The sequence below is a fragment of the Chaetodon trifascialis genome, chromosome 9, assembly GCF_039877785.1.
Source record: "Chaetodon trifascialis isolate fChaTrf1 chromosome 9, fChaTrf1.hap1, whole genome shotgun sequence".
NCBI classification, from domain to species: Eukaryota; Metazoa; Chordata; class Actinopteri; order Chaetodontiformes; family Chaetodontidae; genus Chaetodon; species Chaetodon trifascialis.
Window position 1 is genome coordinate 24,336,441 of NC_092064.1, and position 22,518 is coordinate 24,358,958.

The window sequence follows — 22,518 nt, forward strand, 5'->3', positions numbered from 1 at the left end:
TTGTTTCCCTCGTAGGAGACTGAACGGGAAATTTGCATTGGACATAGCCTCCAGGCATTATCCTATATCACAGCATTGTTACACACAGTATTTTGTTGTTATCTAAATAAGCTGCAGGCCTTCTGCTATTTGCAGCTGTAGTCTCAAGAGGAGGCTACAGCTAAAGCAACATTTTTTACTTGGAAATGCTTTTAATGGTTATTTCACTGACATGGTTTCAAAGTAATGTTAATTCACAGTAGCCTTGTACTTCTGAGATGTGCATTTTTATATTTTTATTACATTTATCCGTATTCATTTGTATGTATTTTAAATACTTTTTATCTATATTTATTAAGATATGCTTATTACTTTTCTCCTTTTCCAGAGCATGTGTGTTCGCGGAGGGTTGGTTTTTCTAAGTGTTTTAAAGTCAGCAAACTGCATCTACACCGATCCCGTAAGATAAATGATGTGGGTCTAAAAGATGTTTTCCATCTCACCTGCAAGGAATGTTCTCTTAGTGCTCTTTGGGCTAAACCGTCATGCAGGAACCATTAGCGTTCACATAACCGTGACAGAACGTTTTATGGAGGCCTCCCTTGATGTTCTTTAAGGGTTACGTGAAATATTGCCTGAGTGAGAATCTTACAAAAATATATGTCTGCTGGGTCATTAACTGTGTGACATTTAACATTAAACAATGGCTGAATAGCATGCAAACATATAATCAATGCATAATAATTACACATCATGCAAAAAGGCAACTGTAAAATGGTTCCATTTTACTATTTATTATAACCATCAGTCCTCCAGGCTTCCTGTTCCTCCTCACCACACATTCTTTGAGTAAATCATGTGCGCTCCGTTCGGAATACTCATATATCCCGCAGCTCTTGAAGGTACCACCTCCTTGCAGCGCTCATTGCGCGTGAATCCTTTCACAAATACACACAGACGCACGTACACACACATCTGGTGTGAGTGTGAAAGTCCGTCCTGGCTTCATTTTCACTTTGTTACTTGAACTCGTTTCATTGATTTGCGTTTTAACCCAGAGGAATATTTATTTTTCCCTTCAAAATGTTGACAGCTGTGTTTGAAGACCGCGCACTGAAGTCACGTTTGCTGCTGCGGTAGAGAGAAAGTTCATAACTGGGAAAAGGAAAGGTGATTTTCTGAGACTTTATCATAACGGGTTTGCGTGGGACGAAGAGGATTTGGTTATTATGAGCGAGTGGAGGATCTGCGATGACATCTAGAAGAAACTCCGCGAAACTGAAGCTCCGGCGGTCTTTCAGCGAGCAGCTGCGGAGCTCCACATCCAAAGCCTGGGATTTACTGTGGAGGAACGTCAGGGAGCGGCGACTGGCAGGTCAGTAGCCCGCTCCAGGCAGACCCCAGACCGCTGGAAGAGTGTGGGGGAGTCACAGTCAGTTTAATCTTTGGATGGCCGCGAACACATCACTCATGGTGCGCATTAAGTGGCATCAAAGTGGCGCAAGAAATGCATTATTTTTAAATTGCATTAATTTCATTTGGTCGATAAGATGTCTTATGATAAGGTCAGCCGGTAGTTAGGTGAAAAAAAAAAAAAACACATTTAAGTAAACTGGGAAGATATTACACGTGCTTGTGCTCCAACTTTAAAAATTAAAATGTATGTTGTGATCAGGACTGAAGTTGCGCTTTGATGACTGAACTGAAATCCTGTCGATTCTAACACTGAACAGCAACATCAGTGTCTAAGCTCTTGCACACGTGTAGGAAACCCTTGGTCATTTGCTTGTGCGGTGTTCTGATTTAACTTCTTCCATTATAAACGACCACGGGCCGGGTGGTGCCGCAGGGTGGCGCTGATGGGTCATTTTTGCACTGTGAAATGAAAGCTGAGTGAGGGTGGGGGTATGACTGTTTTCCCATTTCAATCGTGGTGTAAAAGTGTCCACGTGCTCATAGATCAGCTTAAATTAGCATTCAAACATATAGAATCACATTATTCTATCTATCTTTGTTTCTTTCTATCTCTTTCCATAGTTTCCTGTCTGTCTGATCCATAGTGTCAGTGTCTCTTTGAATTATAGACAATTTCACAGTTTCACATATAAACATTATAGAAGGATTACATGTTTGTCTCCTGCTTGCTGATATGAACACTTGGCTGTGGATCTTTTGACTCCAATGTAATGCTATAGGCTATTCATATTTGCTTTAAATGCACCTGTCTCTCTGGAGGACAAGACACACTGTGCTGCCAAACATTGTTAAGTCACATTAAACTTAATTGTTATTAAAGTCAAGTCTCTTCAAACAGAATCTGTATTTGTTGCATAACGTGTATGAAATTATGCTAAAGAGAGGTAGACTCACACATTTGATGCTGTTTGTTTATGTTTTAATTTTCCTATTAAGCTACTTTTGGGTAAATCTGAATGAAACACTGAAGATTTAGATGTTGATGTCTGCTGAATTTATTTGTCAGAGTCTTGAGGGTGCTCTGGGTGAGAGGTTGAAAGCAATCATTTGTGCAGTACCCTACATTGACCACTAGGTGCAGTGATTTGAACAGCCGCTTATGTGGGAAAGAAACATGAGACACAAACCAGCTCTGTCCTCATCAGCAGGAGTTTGAGTGTGAAGTATCATACAAATAGAGACCGAACCAAGTGTGCTCGCTTTGTTTCACCGCATTCAAAGCTGCTGTTTTCTTGTATTCTGCGCGTGAAGTTTGATACGTGCCCGGCTCAGCTGTGCAGCCTGCTGAGGCGCGTTACTGATGCAGCAGCTGAGTCCTGCATTGTCTGGATATTTGACACATTAATCTTGCATTCTTTTCCATATACAGCATGTGTCCCGGTGATGTGTGCCATGCATCTGGCACGCTCTGCAGGCCTGAGGCCTTGAGCTGCTCGTTTACACATTGAACAAGGGGTCACATACAGACATGAAGCAGCTAACTGACTTGACAGATGGATTGAAACTTATGTGGATACTGTTATACTTTCTTTTAATATATCCCTGCAAGCAAGTTCTCGAGTTACTTCTTGCACAGTGTGTTGCAGATATATATTTTGGGAGTTTTTCATGCCTCTTAGTACAAAGATTCTGTTGATTATGAATATCACGCCAGGCTGTATCCAAGGCGGATATGAAATTTGGGGCAAATGAGAGAAAATCCATCTTTCATTTCCAAAACAGATTCAAGGGAAATCAGATGGAGGAGCTCTGGATTTGTAGCTCAGGTGTTTTAGATCCCTGACAGGTAATTTCTAGTTCATCAGAAATGATCTGGCCAGTCAGCAAGGAAATTCATGTGTGTCAAATCACAGATGGAGGCCTATTTACAGCCAAAACTGATGGATGGCAGCTGTGGAAGTCAGTTTGTAGAGAGAGATGCATAAAATCTTTTTGCACACTAAAGCACGGACTGATATTAAATTAAATTATGTGCATCAGTATATCAGATAAAAAAGTGTGGAGCCTGTCCATCAAACAGTTTTTAAATTTAAACTGTATTTGTACCCTGCTGCTGTGTTGAAGGTCACTTTGCAATAAGCAAATATTTAAAAGGGCATAGTGGGCCTCACATACTCCTGCGTGATTAATAGGTGTTAACTGTCACAAGTTAACTACAATACAGGAGCCAAATACTGATAGATGTGAGCTGTCATACTGTCTCTTTCTCTATATATGTATAAATATCTCAAAGGATTTTTTAATTGTAGGAAGATATGCATGAAAGGTGTCAGGGTTTTGACTTTGAGTAAGGTCAATTGCTCCCGCAGATGAATGAAAATACAGGATATCGTGAAATACTGTTAGAAAAAATGTTATTTCATCTTGACTTAAGACTTGTGCTGTGAATCGGAAATATTAAAATTGCAAGTTGGTAATGTTCAGCACCTGAGCTGATTGGTTTAACAGTATGGAGGTTTGAGGTGAATGAGTGAGTCAGTGTGCGGAGGAGTACAAATATATAATCTATGGCTTTTGATAGCATGTTACTTGAGATCATCTGTGTTTCACTTTAATATTAATATCATGAGGACATCATTTACGGCTCTCACAGGTGTCAAGATGGATTATCATCTTAAACAGACTTTCTTGTTCCTCTTTTGTATTCCCAGAGCTTTATATGTTGATCTCTGACAAACTGCGCCTGAGATGATGCTGAAACACTGCCTGTTTCAGAAGCTGCTCTCTGACTCCTTGGTCAAAATCTGTACATGTATGTTGAAGCTTCATTGGGATATGCAAAGCAGTAAATTAACCATTACACCATGAGTAACACAATCTAATGTTTTTAAAAGCTTAACATTGAAAAGGCACTGGATTGTTCATCCATCCATTTTTTATGCCGCTTATCCCTGTCGGGGTCGCGGGGGGCCCGGAGCCTATCTCGGCTGTCAGCGGGTGGGAGGTGGGGTATACCCTGGACCGGTCGCCAGCCGATCGCAGGGCTTGTTGAGATTGTTAATGAGTATAATGACAGTTTAGCTATATTAAAATCAGATATGATAGGAAACCTTTTCACCTGCAGAAGCATATTGTTCCTCTCTCATATTCCATGTATGTCCTATAAAATTGATATTTCCCCTCATATATTACTCAATCACTTGCTGGGGAGAAGCCTAAATATCTTGGGACAGACGTTTACTCTGGGGGAAACCCAGTAGCTTCATGCAGGTGCTCGAGGAGCGCTTACTGCTAAAGATAAGATTAAGCTCTGAATAATTAAGCATGGAGTGATGAGTCACAGCTGTAGTGGGTGAAAAGTCTGCAGCACAGCACCCAGCGCCTCATCCACTGCACCATTATTAAATGATCGACTGCTTCAGGTTACCTGCAGAGCAGCACAACTGCTCTTGCAGTATTAAAGCGCAATTTACTTCCAGACCTGAGCTCAGAATTCAGACATTTGATGGCTCATGAGGTGGAAACCTTCAGTCACACTGCTGCTATTCTTAACCCTCAACCACAGGAAACGTAGCCACACCAGAGCCAGAACTGCCCAGTGCGGATTACATGTGTCTGCTGCTGAATCAAACCACATCAGAGCGACGTCTAAACCCCACTAAACTGCCTCCTTACTCATCATCTTTGGGCCCCGAGCTTTTACTTTGTGACTCAGAATATAAGTTTCCCTTTTTGTAATTACACCTGGCTGCATGCGAGACTGAATGAAGGTTGGACATTGCATTACAGTCGCATTTCAACATGGCTTCATTTGTCATCACCCAGTCACATGTACGGCCTTCACTGTGATGAAGACTAAAATCCACTCTGTCAAGCATCTTACAGAGCCTCACTATGTGTTTATGGGTAATGTGAGTCTGGATTCCTGTTGCCATGCTGTATAGTAGTTGAGCTCTGAAACCCAGACAGAGGCGTGTTGGAGCAAGTTTGATAAGGGCTGGAGTCACTGCGCCTGACACACAACACTCCCACTAAGGACACACCACAGCCATTTCTTCATGGCATGCAGCACAAAGTTAAACACAGGGACACCTGAAGAGAACGCTGTAGATCACGAAGCTCTTTCACAACCCCCGCTGAGGTATTTGAGTGCAGACAGACGCGAAAACACCATTAATCTCATTCATTATGATGTTGCATAGCAGTGGGTGATTGATTCCGTAATCCGATATGTGTGATGCACTCAGAGAGTTTCTCCGTCTAGACGGGGAGGGAGGAGGAAAATGCAAAAATGGGTTAAGGGAGACCGCGCTGCCACTCATTTTTTAGCATCTGACACCTGAAGCGATCCTTGTACAGTATGAATGAACACAGGTGCTTGTGTGAGCGAAAACTGAGTCTCTGCCAAGTGAAGTCGTCTGAATAGTGTCAAACCACCACCTTAAAAAAAGCAACAATCACACATTTAAATAGCTCCACCTGAGGGTGTGGAGAGGGTCATTAAACCCAGGAGAAGTCTATGAAAACGTGCAGCGGGCACTGAAGTGTGCTCCTGAATTGTGGTCTTTGTGAGCTTAAGCTAGGGTGGATTTTGCCAGCCAGGGAGTGAAACAGACAGGGCCTGTGTTTGACTTGGTCACTTGCCCATTTGTGCTCTTTTCACATGTATGGCGCCATGCTTATACTACACAGGCAAGCCTGTATGCAGAGGCCTGGTCACAAGGAGAGTGGCAGGGGCCCTGAGTGACGCTGGGTGGGTCGGCTCGTGTGGACGTGGACTTGACTTCAGGTGTGAGGAGGCTGTTGTTCCATGTTGTAAACCGGTTGATACTAGTGCACTTTTAAATCAGAGGAGCATGCTGTCAGTGTTTGGTTCTACACAACTTTCTTCAATTGCACTCACACTCTTATGTGCTAAGAGCTGTATACTATAAAAAAAACAGTATACAGTGATTATCACTTATTACTAGTATTGCTATTATCACTATTACTTATCACTATAACATTAGTCTGGATATTTTCAATTCTTCAGCCCAAATATTTTTTATTTTTGTTTTTTACAACTTTATTCAAAGTTTGATTGACACTTGTTGGCACACGTCTTAAATCACTTTACCTTCTTGTACACTAAGTGCAAATATTCTACCATGAACATTGGTAGTAAATACTTTTAATGTTCATATGAAGCAGGGACTTGGGGCACATTGTCACTAAACAGCCACCAGAGCTGAACAGATGACATGCCGGAGCCTGATCTCTCCTTTTGTGTGGAGTGAAGGGGACATAGGCCACTCATATGTATTCAAGCTAAAATTTCTTTTCCCCCCTGAGGAGCTGACACTTTGAGGAGACCTGCTGAGAGGCCTTCCTGTGGCTGGAGCTAGGGGCTGAGTGGAGCTGGTGGGGGAGTAGAAATTAGCATTCTCCAACCAAGAAAACAAGTTCTCCCTTTCTCTCGCCTCTGTAGTTTTCTCTAAAATGGCACAGACTCACTCTCGCCCAGTAAACTTGGCACCTGTGTGACCAGCAACAGCAGAAGAGTTGTTCTAGTGCAGGGCGGGTCCAAAACCACTATTTTTCTAAGCCCTCCCACACCCCTCTTTCTTCCACTCCTGCTCTCCTTAGTCAGTTCATAGGCATTCCAATGGTATTTATATTTCCCTCCAGAGCAGGGGGAAGCTGACGAGCGTTCACACAGACATTGGATTCAGCTCAGCAAGGTGGGCAGTACTCCCACAGCTTCTTTTCCATTGGCCTCCCTGTGGTCACATGACCTGCAGAGATCAACTGAAGTGTTGGCACTCCTCCCCCTAAGCTTTGCTCTGCTGTCCCTCTCTGCTCACTTAAGGCTTTTTGCGCCTGTATGTGAAGTTTTCTGTTGGTGGGAGAGTGTGTGGGTGAGTGTGTACCAGCCAGCGGCCAGGCCCGTGTTTGGGGTACAGGCTTTCAGTTATGTTTCGGGAGCTCTCAGAGTCCACGGGCAGCGAGTGTCTTGGGAGTATGACCCCAGAGACTCAGGACATCTACCTGAGAATGGACCACCACCGCAGACGCTCTGGGTACAGGCTGGGCAGGATCATTGCCAGGCAGCAACTGCTCAAGAAGATTGCAGGAGGTAGGAGATGGGTTTGGATAGAAGTGACAGCTCATACTGTGGGTCTTGTGGTTGGATCTCAGCCTTTTTTGGCTTTGGCTGAAGAGCCAGCTGTTAGGTATTCTGTTTAAATTAATCTGTCTTTGTCATACTTCCAGGAATGCTGGCAGTTAACAGCTAAGCAAGCTGGTAGTCAAAACATGTGGTGGATAAGACATGACACACGCCTATGAATATGAGAGAGCAGGATAACCTGGTGGCAAGTGAACAAGGGAAGCGTTGTGTTTCAGCTCAGCTTTTTCCTTGTTGATTTGTTTCAAGATAGAGGCAGAAATAAGGAATAGTAATCATAAGAAAGTGTGTGTGTGCGTGTTACTGTAGACAAACTCAAACTTGACCTTCAGCCAATAGGTAGTCAAGGGTGCAGTGATACGTGCTCAGTTAGGTAACAAGAGTTAAGCCCACAATGTAAACAAGAGATATCAGTGATTATATGACCCAACTCATTGTGTGTTGCCGGGAGATCAATGGTGACATTTTTTTTTTTTTTTTCTAGAACGTGGCCTGACCTCCCATTATCTTTCTCCTAGGCCTGTAACTCCTTTGCATTCACCTGGCCAGTCCCGGGAGGGGGCAGGGCAGCATAACAATAGAGAGGACAGAGCGCTAGCAGTCCTGCTCCCTCCTGCAGGTGTGAGCACGCAGACTGAATCAAAGGGCGGCCGCGTTTTCTACAGAATAAGAGACTTAAGTCATCAGATGGCAACACAGCATAGTTCTCCCCTCAGTCACACTGAGGAGAGCATGAGTCAGATAATGCAGCCTCTTGTGTGTGCTGTATCCGCACGGAGGACTGAGGCAGCGCATGATGCATGTTTTGTGGCGACGTGAAGGATACGCAGACCTTGCTGTTGGATTGATGTGTGAAGATGGCCGGGAGCCTTGTGTACGCACACTTGTTTTCGGTGGAAATCTTCATGATCTGATGTTTGCGGGCGTGTGCAGTCATGTAACCCGGCATGTGTTTTCAGATCGCTGAAGCCTGGTTTGACAGCAAACCAACAATTTGGGTCATCTGTGACAAGGACTGAAAATATGTGCATGTTTGAAGTGGGTGTTAGGATTCTTTGAAAAGTAATTAAAACAGCTTTTACTTGCACATTTATTGTCAGCATGACATTTTAGCTACTTAAATGTGATTTAAAAGTAGATTTGATTGATATGACAGTTTTCATTGCCGTTTTTCTGTGTGGTTTTACACTGCTTTCAAAGTGACCATTAGGCTTTGATAAATGAATACAATCGTAATCCTCATCTTCCATAAAACTGTTTCATGGAAAATCACAACACCAAATTGCTGCAAATGTGGAAAAAGAAAACCTGGAGACAAGAAGCTTCATGTACTGAGGTGTTTTACTTTTACCCAGTGTGTGAAAGTGTCAAAATGCTAGAAATGTACCAGCATTAACTAACAAAAGCTGAAGGCTGTAAATGGCTTTAAATTAACTTTCCAGTGAAAGAATCGCACATAGGGCAGACAACAGATGCTAGATGTATGCTCATATGAGGTATTGTCTATAAATGTTTGCTACTGAATGTCAATAAAAAATAAATTCAAAAAAAAAAAAAAAAGAAAGAATCACACATGATATCAAGCATTTTGTTGAGGAACGTGAATACAAACACTCATGTTCCTTGAATATGGTCGATTATATACATTTCTCCAAGGAGTCGGTTCCTAAGGAGATACAAAACTAAAAAAAAAAAAGATAAAACTGTGAGAAACCTAATGTCTCACATCTGTTTTTATTGGCTGTCTAAAGTGCTGTGATTATGCCTAATTTTGGTAATTGTAGTTTTTAATCTGACTGGCCTTAAATGCCTTAATTGAGCAATTATTTTGCAGTGTGGTAATTTTTCTTCATTTTCCTCAGGAGGGCAGCGATATATGAATCTTATTTCCTTTCGTACGTCATGTCTCACCTTGTGTGAAGCATGCCTGTATGAAATGTGAGCGATAGCAGCAAGGTAGTATTTTAGGGGACTGACTGCAGAGTGTGCAGGACTGATCTCCATGTGTTGCAGCAGCTCCTGCATTCCAGCTGGCCAGCCCTGTTGACATAGCAGGTTGAAAGTGAGTGGGGGCCATGGTGATGGGCAGAGTCACTCAGTATTGTTACACCCCAAATTCCAGGCAAGCCTGTGGGGGTCTTAGTCATGTTTCCGATTTGATGGCATTTCAGAGTCTCCGAAGTTATGTGTGTGGGTTTTTGTGCAGTCTGCTGTGATGAGCTATGAGGACAGGCTGAAGACCCGCAAGTTCCTACCGTCCAAACATTCTTACCAGTGTATCTCATCAGCTTCGAGAGTGAATGGACATAAATGCACAGCTGTGTGAAGCAAGATGGAAAGAGACAGGCGTTTGAGTGCTGCGCAGTGGGATTGTTGTGTAAGGGAAAGGGCCGGTTTTCATTGTGGAGGAATGTGTCTCCTTTCCTGAAAATATTCCTCAGACTTTGAAGGAGTATTCCATACTTCATCACTCTGGAAGGGCTCCTGTGTTTCTGCAGCTTTCTGCTCTGTCTGCCTCGATTCGTCCCTGCTCGGCCCATCTGGAGTCCAGATTCGCGGGATTTCTGCATCTGTTGCTGCTACTCATGCAGACGCTCTATATTTCATTTACATATTTTTTTTTATATACTGTTCTGGACTGACCATGCTTTGTGAGTCAATGAGCTATTTATGCCATCATAGGAAAAAAATCTTGACTTGTTTACCCAAATTTTAAGCAAATCATTGTAATTTTTAGAAATTTTATAGCACATTTGTCATATACTTTTATTTATTTATTTTCCAATAGAAAATTGGTTGATTGTTATCGTGCATGTTTTTGCCTTTGGCTCTTCTAAGTAATATATCTTTATATTATTCAGGTCTCATAGGGCCCATTGTTTGAACTTCTGTTCTTGCATTGGTGGTCTTAACTGTCTAGGATTTGCTATGGAATTTAAGGAATGTCAGGAAATGTATGTTTGAATATGAATGAATCTCATGGTAATATGCCAAGAAATCCCTCAATATTTATTGCATTAGATGATTCTTTGTCATCTGTTCCTTGTGCACCGAGCTGCATTGTAGAGAAAACCAGACAATTCACAGATAGTTCGCAGGAAGTCCTGAGCAGCTGAATGCTACACCGTGACTAAAAGCTCGCTCGCTGACTCCGGCTGTTTGGCTCTTTTTGAGGAGCTGTTGTGTTTGGGTCAAGAACCCCTGTCCACTGTGACCCCTCCGTGGCCCTTCTTCATGGCTTATTGACCTCGGTGCAGCCAGCGGGCTCCTATCTCTGCCCTGGAAAGGCCATTAGTGCATTCTGCCATGGTTGAGGACGTTGTGCCTCTCTAGTCAAATGACACAATTTATTGTGTGGCAGCTGTGTGCTTATCATGAATGTGTCTGTGTTCTGGAGTTACAAAGCGTGCCTTTTATTTGGCCGTCATTACTGAAAGGCTTGTGTCTTTCAGGTTAACGTACTATCCGCCACATTTGTTCTCCTGCTGGCACCCGTCAGTGTTTTTACTCTTCTTGCATTGTGCAATCTTACGTTGCTGTCAATACAGTTTTGCATATTTTTACTATATTCAACTATATTTTACTAACAGTGCTGGTCATATCAACACCAACTGCCTTGCATCATGGTTAGAGAAGTTCAGTGACAAAGTTTTAAACTTCTGCAAACTCTAAACGCCCTTTATCAGCAGCGAAAACCCACTTAGAAGCAAGATGTTTCGGAGCGGGATAATAGTGTGGAACACTTACACATTTGTAGATTTTAAATGCTCAGCATAGAGCGGACAGGAACACTTCAGCTTGTTAAGAGGACAAGCTCTACCTTTCTTCCTCTGTTCGTTCTCTGACTAGTGGCTGGATAATTGTTTGAAACCAGCCCTGAAAAGGGTTTGGTATTGTTCTGTCTATTGAGAGGCAGTAATGATAAAAAGGGCTCTTTAAGTTGAGGAATCTGGTTAGACTATGTCCTCTCCCACTCAAGATTCCTCTTCCACAAGCACTGAATTATTCATCAGCGGTCTGCGACAACATGTGGCACGTTAGATCATCTGTGTGTGAAACAAATATAACTGCTCCTTCATTCAAATGGAGGTTTGATGATGAGCGAAGATGTAGCCTTACGCATTGTTTACTTAGTACACACAAACCCAGTTTATCTTTTATTCATGAACCTCTGTGTTGTGGATGTGATTGATATGCAAATTTTGTTTGCTATCTTCAGAGGCCAGTAAATAAAACTGTCATGGAGCAAAAAGCAATTCTAACAATTTTGTTTCTAGCACTACTGTAATCACACTTAAGCTAATTAAACCTATACCTTGAACTCTTGTTTTGTACTTAAATTGGATGCTGATTGTCTTGAACAGGTATTAAATATGCATTGAAACAATGCAAAAATAATGTTACGTGAGGCGGGAAGGAACATCACGGCTTTATCCCAAATCCACACTGCATACTCATTCTAATCACGTTGTGTTTTTACGCTGGAAAAGGCAATGAGTGGCAAAATAAAGTGTACTCAAACCAGACCGAAAGCATACATACTCTCATTTTTTGAGGATGCTGTTGATGGACACTGTTTTCCCACAATGCATATGGAAACTGCTCACGGCTGGAAACATTTAAAATATATTGTGGGTGGTAGTGAGACGGCACAGAATAGAAATTGTGAGCATAATTATATCTTAAAATAGACAGTTTTCCCTCTCTTTTTGAAATTCAATTGGCACTGACAGTTTGATTGATGTCCATCATCGCAGCATTTCCTGTTAGTATAAAATGGAAAAGTATGATACTAATTGCTACAACAGTTAACTATGGCAATTATGTATCTTCACAGACTTAGCATGTAGCACTGACTTGGGACCTGCCTGTGTTTACCGGCTCTGTCTGTCTGTGTAGGCTGTCACTGAAAAGGAAAAGAGTTTCAGAAAATAGATGTTTATCATTAAAGCTGAGTCCTGATAATTTACTGCTAATTTAATCATTAGCCACTGTTACTGAAGTCAGAATGTACCAGCAGTTGGTTGGTAATTTCCAGGCTCACTGATTAAAAAAAAAAAAAGAAAGAAAAAAGTAAATGATTCAAGAGTCTTGTAACGGCCGGGAATGACTCAATCCAACCAACCGCGGGTAGATAAAGGTTACAGTCATAAAGCTCCTAAGCAGATTCCCACTTTTTGCCTGTAGGCGGCAGGCTGAGCTCATGTCCTCCCCTTAAAATTTTGTCCTGTGTGTGAATCGGTGTAGCTCCCGCCTACACACACACTCAGAGTAGCTGACAGCTGCCACATGTGCAGGGCTAATCATTTACTAAGAGGAGCTTTCCGAAAGGCCGCCGCTGCACTGTGACAGGAACGGAAAGTCACATATTAACAGAGCCATGATGGAAAACTTCTCCTGTTCTCAGGTCTTTTACATTCCACAGATTAGAAAATGCTAATTCACTGGGGAAAAAAAAGCCTTGTTAACCTACATCCAGCAAAACATACACCAAATATGTTCAATTCTTATATAAAGCTTATATAAATTTTAAGGTTAGTGAATGCGTCTTACAGAAGGATCCAAACATCCACATCCGCCTATCTAAAGATAAGGTTTTGTAACATTCAGCGGATGTGTACCATGCTCCACATTGATTTGCATTGATTAGATAACTGCTATTTCAGGCTGCACTTAAAGGCACATTATATCTAGGCATGGTGGTTGCTGCACCTCATATATTGGACAGTCTGTATTCATCAAACAATACATTTTCTCATCATCTGCGGATAAACTGTGCCCGAGTTCAGCACTTGGCTGCCTTCCTGTGGTAGAAATGTACATTACATGTGATTAGCTGGGAAAAACTGACAGAGGCGCAAAGACAGCGTGCATCCAGACCACAGACATTCAGCCGCTGTCTCTTCTCTTTTATAGGCCTTTTAGCCGGGGAGTGACTGTCTGAACACAGCCTGTCATTGATGGCCACACATGCCAAACTGTCCCACATCTTCTATTAATGCTCTGTCTGTGTGTGTGTGTGTGTGTGTGTGAGGGAGAGACTCTGTGAACTCTCTGATAAAGCAGAACATTCACTTTGCTCTTTCAGCAGATGCATTCTTGATAAGCTACGCTGCATCTCATCATACACGACAACATATGCTGACCGTGCCATCATCTCTGCTGCCACTCGTAACCAGCTGCCTGCGTGCCGCCAGGCTCCTGAGTCCTGTGGCCGCTCACTTTGATGTCGTTAATTAGGACCAGCATCCCTAGGGATGGCTCCGTGCTTTTATTGTGGAGGTCCCTGAGAGTGCTTTCTCACGGTAGGGGCCCTTGTTCTGACATTGGCCCCCTCTCTACCCTCTGACTCTCAGAGGCCATTCTCAGAGAAGGAGGGAACCCCAAGTAGTCCCCTTTGGGATCCGGTCCAAGTGAGAGGGAGGTGGATCTAATGGAGCTCTGCAGGATTCGACTTCAGAGGAGTTTCTTCTGGATGTTTTTCTTCTTCTCTTTTACTCGTGTCCTGTACTTTACAGAGCTGTGGTCACACAGGAGACATCATGTGTTAGTTTGCAGAATTTTTGTGCTTATTAGCATCCGCTAAACTTTAAAGGTCTTTCAACTCTGTGGGTTGCAAGGACTTGCAGAAGACGAGTTAACTTTCCACTCAGTCTTTTTCCATGTTTGAGCCGAGATTTCAGGTCAGCTGGCTGAGTGTTTGTCAGTAATTCATAGTCATCCCACTTTAGTTGTGTTATACGGCGCTCTTGGAAAACCAAATTACAGTGTTTATATAGGCTATCAAAGGGAAGGAAGAATTACAGCGACACAACCGTATATTATGAGTGGGAAAACAGCGTGACATGGCAAGGCATGCAGCCTACTGTACTTCACGTAAAACAAGACATGTGTGGACTTCAAATCAGGACGCACTCAAACACACACCTCTAGGAACTTGTGGTATATGTTGGTAGGACTTAAGAGAGATACAGTAAATTTTATGAACACGTGGGACACTGAAGGAGCCAGCTGTTAAGGAGCAGGCGTAAGGGAAGAGGGGGGAGTTAAAAAGACGACTGAAGAAGCTCAGGGCTGAGGGAGAGAGGTGAGAGCGGAGTTTCAAGGGATGTTTGTGACCAGAAAAGGGAGCTGGGGGAAAGTTAGGCAGGTCCAGAGTTGAACTTCTGGAGTTTCTGAGGTTTACATCTGGACTGAGGGCAGCACAGATGCCCAAAGGTACAATACCTCTGCTGATCTGTTTCATCAGGCTTTCTCTCTGTTTATATGCCTCCTGGGAAGATTTTTCATGATGCTATCAAGGTTGAAGAGCTCACTTTAATAAAGAATATTTTGGAATATAGATACGAATTTGGCTAAAATGACCCCTTCTGAGAGAAGAAAACTGTTGAATATCATAGATAGCAAGCCCTTGATGTCTTTTATCATGTCCAGCCTGCATTATTCATCCTGCACTGTTACTTCTTTATCTGTGAATAGAGTGTATAACTGAACATCTAGCACAGTGATTACTCTACAAAGATCAACACTGGGTTGGAGAAATAGTCCAGGGTTAGTGGAGGTACGCCTGGATGAAATGAAAAAGGAAATCTCCTAAAGTCAAAGTTGATGTTTTTATCACCAAAGAAAGCAAATCTCTCATAAAGGCCTCCAAGATGGTTGCCAAAACACTTTAACATGCGTGGGAACATGGCTGCAGTCCAGTGTCTGGAAGTGTTTAGCTTAAGCATCATGCCTTGGAAGTCGCTGCTGTATGTATTTCACAGAAAGCTCTGCTGATTGATTTCTGCTCTGTCCTGGCTGCTGGCTGTTAAGTGGGGGGTACTTGTAGATCTGGAAATTGCTGAGATGTCCCCTCCCTCCTTGAGGTTTGGGGTCAGAGGTCCTTTTCCAGTAAAAGACACTTCTCTTGAAGTGTCTGCTGGAAGTCACGTTCCAAAGTGTCCTGTAGAGTCACCAAAGGGGCAGAAGGAGACCACCTGTCAGTGGAGCTGCAGTACACTCGACGCTTTCCTCAGTTTTTGCTGTTTGCTAAACGACCGTGGGGAATCAACATGCGGCTGTTAGAACATTTCTTCAAAACTGAGTGAATGTGAGACACTGCAGCCAGTTTGGTGAAAACACTGCAGAGCTAATGGTTTGAACTTTGAAGCCTTGGCTTGTTCAGAGGCCACGCAGCCCACACATCGAAGCCCATTATTTGTCTTCAGCTATCACTTTGCAGTTTGGGTCTGAGATAATTTGTAAAGCCCTCACTGAAAGGTTTTTTTGTGGTAGGACGAGACAGTGACTCTGATAATCTTTCCCGTTTCTCCCCCCGGCTGTTGTTCGGTGACTGGGAACATATATAATGTCTGTTTTTGGAAACACTTAAGTGATTTTTCCACAGTTTACAACATCATGCTGACCCCACATGGTTTTAACTGTACTACCCTCCTTCAAGCCGTCATCCATCTTGAGTTTGTGCTCTCAGGCAGGACTGTGTGAAACAAATGAATCAGCTTTGGCTTTTATTATGAGCCTACTGGTTACCGACACTGCACAGGAATAAGGACGTGAATGAACGTCTAGGTATTTTCATGTTGTCACTGTGCATTGTATTATCGTTAGTAACATGTACATGATGTAAAAGCTGTGACGGGTATTTCCAGACTTGAGAGAGAGACAAAAAGAGGCAGACAGGCAAAGAAAGAGGCAGAGAGCTGATGGGTTGTTACCCCTGAAGATGAAAGAACTTTCTCTCTGGGTGTCCTTCAGAGGTGAAGGAGAGTGTTACCACAGCTGTGCTGCTCTTGTTTGAATTCAATACAGGACCTCAGGAGAAAAACACAGCTCAGATGACATTTGACCCAGCAGGCTTTGGCAGTGGTCAACAACAGCAGCTCCCTAGCTCACATAGCCATGTTATTTACCCTCAGAATCAATAAGCTCTTGCTGTGAGTGTGTGTGTGTCTGCTGCGAAGTGAAAGGCGGACCTTTCACCAGTGGAGTCGTCAAAAAACACCAAGGTTCCTCAACTGAGCTGTGTTTATACTTAAAATCGAAAGGAAAGAAATTAAAGAGCAATGATGGTGATATGTGCTTTATTTGAAAGGCTGATCTGTGATGTATGAAGTGGCTCTAAAATGAATCATGGATGTCTGTGAAACTCTGACTTGGGCTGGTTCAGAATGCTAATGCCTCCTTGGCACTGGCTTTTCCTGGGCTGGCACAGTATTTGTCCTCAAGTCCCCGTCCTCCAGGAGGCATTGATGTCTGCTTTGTATATCCACTTGTTACTGGAGACCTGTGGTCCACTGAAAGGAGCTCTCCACAGGTCACTGTGGACCACAGGGCAGAAGCGGGCCCAGGATTTGCTATCTCATTTGTATCTGAGGAAATTTTGTTTTGTTGTCTTAGCAACGGCGACTAGAGCTGATCATTTTAAACCTGCATCCCGTGTCGACTGCAGGATAACAGGTCCCCTGTGTACCCCGCGGGATCAAATGAGGGGCTGGAACTCCGTGGGTGATTCAACACCGGCTCTCTGTAATTACTGGGCCTGCCGAGCCAGCCAGCTCATGTGCCAATCACTGCGGAGAATAAAGTCACATCCACAAAGGCACTGTGTTGTTACTCACCTTTGTAGACAGATAATCTCTTAGATTTGGCTTTTGTCCTTTGTCTCAACACCTTGTAGGTGATGAGAATGCTGGGAAATGAAGACGTGTTGTGATATGGGTGGTACCTCCCGTTACGCTGATGGTTGTGGCATATTGAGTCTGAAGGACGTGGAGAGCTTTGTTAATTAAAAAAGCCAGGCTTTATTCCCACGACATTAGGTGAATTGCACGGAGCACTGCAGTATTAATCCACCATGTGCATTTCCAGCATTCCCCTCAGAGGACCTGAACTCTTTTAAATAGAGAACAAATCTTCTCGCCTCCTGTACGATCACATCGCTTCTCGTCGCCCCGTCCGTCTTTTTGCTATCATTCATCAGTATTTGTGCTTCCTGTTTGCTCCCCTTTGCCCAATTGCCAACCATGAGACAGAAGGAAATGTTGGGCTATTTTGGACATGAGACATCAGAAGTTGTGGTTTCCGGGCAGACTGGAAGAGGGGGCAGTGTGTTTCCCCTGGCTGTCTGTCTAGTCTTACTTTTACAGTAAGGCTGACTGCTCTGTGAGTGGGTGTCTGTATGCAATTAGCATCATAAAGAGGAAGAGAGGCCTCTCCTCCACGCCTCCTGGCGTGACGACACCTCTCCGCCGGCCCACATGTGGAATCTTTTTTTTTCCATATTGCTGGCTCGCTCTGATTTTCTCCAGGTGTTTTCGATACAGACAACCTCGGTGCTCGGTTACAGTCTGTGTGTTTTTTGACTGATATATTCCTCCGGCTGATTCATTGTGTTGTCTCTCCAGCAGTGCCGTGTGGGGGAGGAATGGACAGACATTTGCAAGGGTCTACATAGTTTGTTTTACAGTGCTTTTAAAGCCCTGATACGTGCTGAGGGCATTTATTGTTAAATTTGTTCAGGTGACTAAAGTGGACTGCCTGCGTCATTGTGTCTGTGTTTGCAGCTTTACGTCCAGCCACGGCCCCAATAGGTCAGACGAGTTGTGTTTTACATGGTAGAGTGACGGAGCGACGGGCGCAGTGGAAGTGGGCTGCATATGGAATTCTACTTACGCTGCAGGAAATTCTGGATGGATGTGACGTCCTTACGTAATCAGAATGCCAAGGCAAACCCCAGTAATTGAAAGTGCTGGTCATTTTATCCACATGTTTATACTAATAGATTTTCCTTATATGTCATAGATTTTTGTGATCTCGCTTTTCATATTATAATGTAAAATTGGCCTGTTGAATTGGGGAAAAAATGACAGCAGGTGTGCAAATGAAAATGGATCTTTTCTTAGTCAGGACTGCACATTCAGGAGTCTCATGTAAGGGAAATGTAGAAATATAAATGAATGTGTAAGTCTACAAAGACTACCAACTCACTGTATTGTAATGTAATCTATTGGCAGACCCCTTCTCTGTGTCCTCTTTGATTTATGTGAGCATGTCTCCCATGTCCTCCCCATGTTTTTTTTTATATATTTTTCAACCTTTTTCACTTACCTTTTTCTCTCTTCTCTACAATTTCCATTGTAAGCTTGGGCAGATTCTGTTTACCTAGAAATCTGTGTTTTATTTGTACATTATATTTATATATTTGCAGCCACATTCTCTCATTCATTACTTTTAAGTAAACCTTTTCAGATATTCTTGAAATAACCTGTTCTTTGTTTTGTGACACAACAACGCTGTCACTGTCTCAGATGACACAGATCGCACAATTCCTCTCATTCATTGATTTTGCCTCAGACAAAGAGGCTGAGACGGAGGTGAAACAGACGAGTATATCACTCTGATGATGTTAGCGCAGAGTCTTGTGAGCCCAGTGCCTCAGCGTGATTCATTGCTGCTGATTGCTGGCGGTTTATGTCATGGTTTTCCCCCGGTTCAGCTGCCTGCCTTTTTCCATTTTGTCGATCTGCTGGAACAACATCTGGACTCCGCAAGACCATGCCTCCCTTTTGTTTGTTTAAATGAAATGTTTCCCACAGTGTTAGCACTTCTTGGATGAAATTTTGAAAGACTGTAAAAGCTAACATTATGTAATCTGGCCAAAACGACTGAAAACAAAGGAACACATTAGCGAATGGTTGTAAATTCTTCACATTTAAAAACAAGGTCTTAAAGAGTCCCAGAATTCAGAGACAGCGCTCACATACATCTTTGCCAAAAATGTGCTGAGTGGGGTATAAAAGAGTTGTCGTGGGCAGAGCTGGGTAGGAGGGTCGGGCACAAGAAGCTGAGGGGGAAGGGAGAGGGGTGAATGTTAGGGAGCCAGCCACAGAAAGGGGTGGGTTGAAGGAGAGATTTAGTGTCGGGACAGGCACATGGTGGTTGGGGGTAGATGGAAAGAGAAAGGGGAAAGAGGGAGCTGTAGATCTGAGTTCAAACTGCAAGCTGTGTTCAGAGAGCGAGCAGGAATGTGGCTCAGCGTGGGAATGAAGATGCTCTGACATGTTGAGAGACACTCTTAAAGTCTGGACGGATATATGAACCTCTCTGGCTGTATGATGAAAATATCCCGTAAGTACACAATCATTTGTTAGCGGAAATAAGCTCGAGTTGATTGAAGGATTTTGGAGAGTGAACATATTAAGGCCTGCGCTTCAGTGATGATGACGGCTTGCTTTTAGTCACAGTAAGTCGTAATGAATGAATCTGGTAGTTTATTTTGTTCTTTAAAAGAGTATGAAGGGAAGAGCATTACTGTCAGTCACGATGTGTTGCTGTCTGACAGATGCAGCTCAGGACAAAACAAAGCATATCTTGAAATATTTGAAACTTTTCACCCATGTAGTTGGCTGTAAATATTTTCGTGAAAGAATGGAATGTGAACAAGCCTTAAAACTGTCATCATTTTGGCAGCTCAGCCAGAGCGCTGTCCCAAATGTGCCATATCTTTACCTGCGGCGCTTCGTAACATGTCATATCTCAGCAATGCATTGCATAACCCACGCGCTTGATAGTGAGCGTTGCATAAAGTGAACTGTAAAGGTTGTAAGTTGCCCTTGCGGTAGATCCTTTAGCACACAGCTTTTGACATTATGGGGCATTGTGTCAAAGCCAAAAGTGGGTTTCATCTCTTTGTGAAACTGTAATTTTATACTGTACACAGTTTTAAAGCTGTGGGTTGTGGAGAGCAAACACAAGTTCTCATTCATTGGCATGATGCCCGCCCAGCCTTTTATCCACAAGAGATTTCCTTAGAGAGAGGATGAGAGGACAGAATGTCTCGGTTTCGTGTTACAGAATGCCAAACAGAGAGGAATTCCCAGCTCATGTTACTTGCTCCCAGTGGTCCAACCTGCGGCTGTGGGACACAAGAGGACCTGGCAGCGCTCTCACTACGAGCTGCAGTTGAATAATACAAGTCTGATATTATCCACCTGGGAGGGAAACCTAGCTGAACAGAAAGCCTTCAGCTCCTGGTGATACAGGTGGGAACAGAGCAGAGAGGCAGCGTACACATGTTGACTCAACTGCTGGTTAAGGGGGTAAACACTACACTGTTTTTGTCAGCCAAGGACACAGGGAACTGTTAATATTTATTCAGTTGTTGGTCAGTCTGAAGACCAAAGTCACTTTTCATTGATTTCTCTGTAACACAGACGTGAAAGCAGCGCAGGTGAGTCCTGAATCAACAGTTCTGAAAAAGGGGTGATAGCAGTATCTTCATTGCAAGGTTGCAGTCGCTGTAATTACACAGTATTGTGTGATGAATGAGCTCGGCTCGTGTTTCAGCTGTAGTGTGACAGGCACAGACGGGGAGTGGGACTTAGACCACAAAGTGTGACGGGAGAGCTGTTTGTTAATTTTTCATTGACAGGATGTTTAGGCTCTTTACATTGTGGAAATCTGGCTAAGTCTCAAGTGTGTGTGTAAGAATAAGAGGCAGTGGGAAATGTATTAGCCGAGGAAGCGCTGGAGCCGGTAAGAAGACCTTTACTTCTGCTTTTGTTACAATAAAGTGAAGGAAAACTGTTTCTAGAACCATTTAAAGAGTAAATTTCACCTTACTGGTGTGATAATTTAGGTGAAATATAATGTTTACCTTTTCCTTATTCTGTTCTTCCTTCTTCCGTATTTGTTAAACATATCTACGGATATATTTCCTCTCTTAATGTAAAGCAGACTGTGTACCGTAGCACTGGTGTGTCAGAGATTTGTCTCACTGAGGCGGTAAATGGCACCCACCTCTATTAGCATTAATGCAAAGGTGCCAATGGTCTGTTTCCTCTTCTTGTCATCGCTGCCTCTGAGGGCTGCAGACGGCTCGGTCTGTAGTTCAGCACGACGGCCTTGTGATCCTGACCGCTGGGGTCAACAGAAACTCCATGTGATAGTCTATTAAGAGAGCTCTGATCTGTAGGTTTGTGTCATTTTTCCGTCTGTGATTTACACATGATAGTATCTCTGGCTCTATGCAGTGTGTGCTTATTTTATCTTTTAAAGTCTTCAGCTTGTTTTTATATCATATATGTTGTTCTAAAAGTAAGAAGGCAGCAGATGGTTATATAAGGTCCCATGCTGTTTCATGTGAGCGAGCTGAGATGCCTCCATGCGGACAGACTGACCGGCAGGGTCATCATCACATCCATGTAATCTCAGAATAATCAGACCGGAGGGGGTTTCAGTTAGAGAATGACCCAGGTCTGTGCGTCCGTCCATAAGTCTGTTGTGTTTGCAGGTGCGGAGGGGTTTTGGCTGCTTCAGTTGACGCTCCAGTGCTTTTCTCAAAATGAAAGTGACATTTTGTGGTTGTGTTTCACTTTTTATTCCTTTTTTAAAAACATGCACTTTCTTGTGTTTCAGAAATTGAGGCGAAAGAGGCGTGTGACTGGCTGCGGGCAGCAGGATTTCCCCAGTATGCTCAGCTCTTTGAAGGTAAGAGAAGCACTCAGTAAACTCCCATACACATTCATCACAAAGTGGAGACATGTTTGGGTAAAAGATAGAGATTAATGAAGTAGCACACCAATAAAAGGCCTCTCTTATAAACCAAAAGCAGTGTTTTTGTTTTAGCTTTTTTATATCTGTTATGAAACAAAGCACTTTACTTCAATGTGGCCTTTTTAAGATGATAAGTGAATAATGGTGAACAGTGTCATCTGGTGTGTCACCCCAGTCCCCAAGGCTGTACACAAAACCCTGTATTCAGAGTGAGTCTCATTTACACAACTGTCCTCAGGAAGCCTCGGAGCTACGGCTCCAGTCGGATCCACAGACACCACAAAACAAGCGGAACATCAGCTGCTTTTAAGGTTTAATCTTTTCCAAGAGACGGTTACTACATAAACATGTCTTCTGTGCTTTAAGACTGAAGTCATGGGAAGAAATGGGTTTTATCAGCG

At 43.2% G+C, this 22,518-nt stretch overlaps 1 protein-coding gene across 3 annotated transcripts in view; it reads left to right on the plus strand.

The window, feature by feature from the left end:
* Positions 1-1,055: 1,055 nt before the first annotated feature.
* The window catches only part of stard13b (StAR related lipid transfer domain containing 13b), a 30,613-nt gene continuing 9,150 nt past the window's right edge, over positions 1,056-22,518 (plus strand). The window contains exons 1-2 of one of the 3 annotated variants that reach the window (XM_070971006.1): positions 1,056-1,354; positions 21,980-22,051. In XM_070971006.1, coding sequence (XP_070827107.1) covers positions 1,231-1,354; positions 21,980-22,051 — 196 coding nt within the window. In that variant the 5' untranslated portion in view covers positions 1,056-1,230. Of the gene's footprint in view, positions 1,355-7,392; positions 7,511-19,564; positions 19,691-21,979; positions 22,052-22,518 lie in introns of those variants that run through there. The other 2 variants (XM_070971005.1, XM_070971007.1) reach the window with 2 other exon arrangements.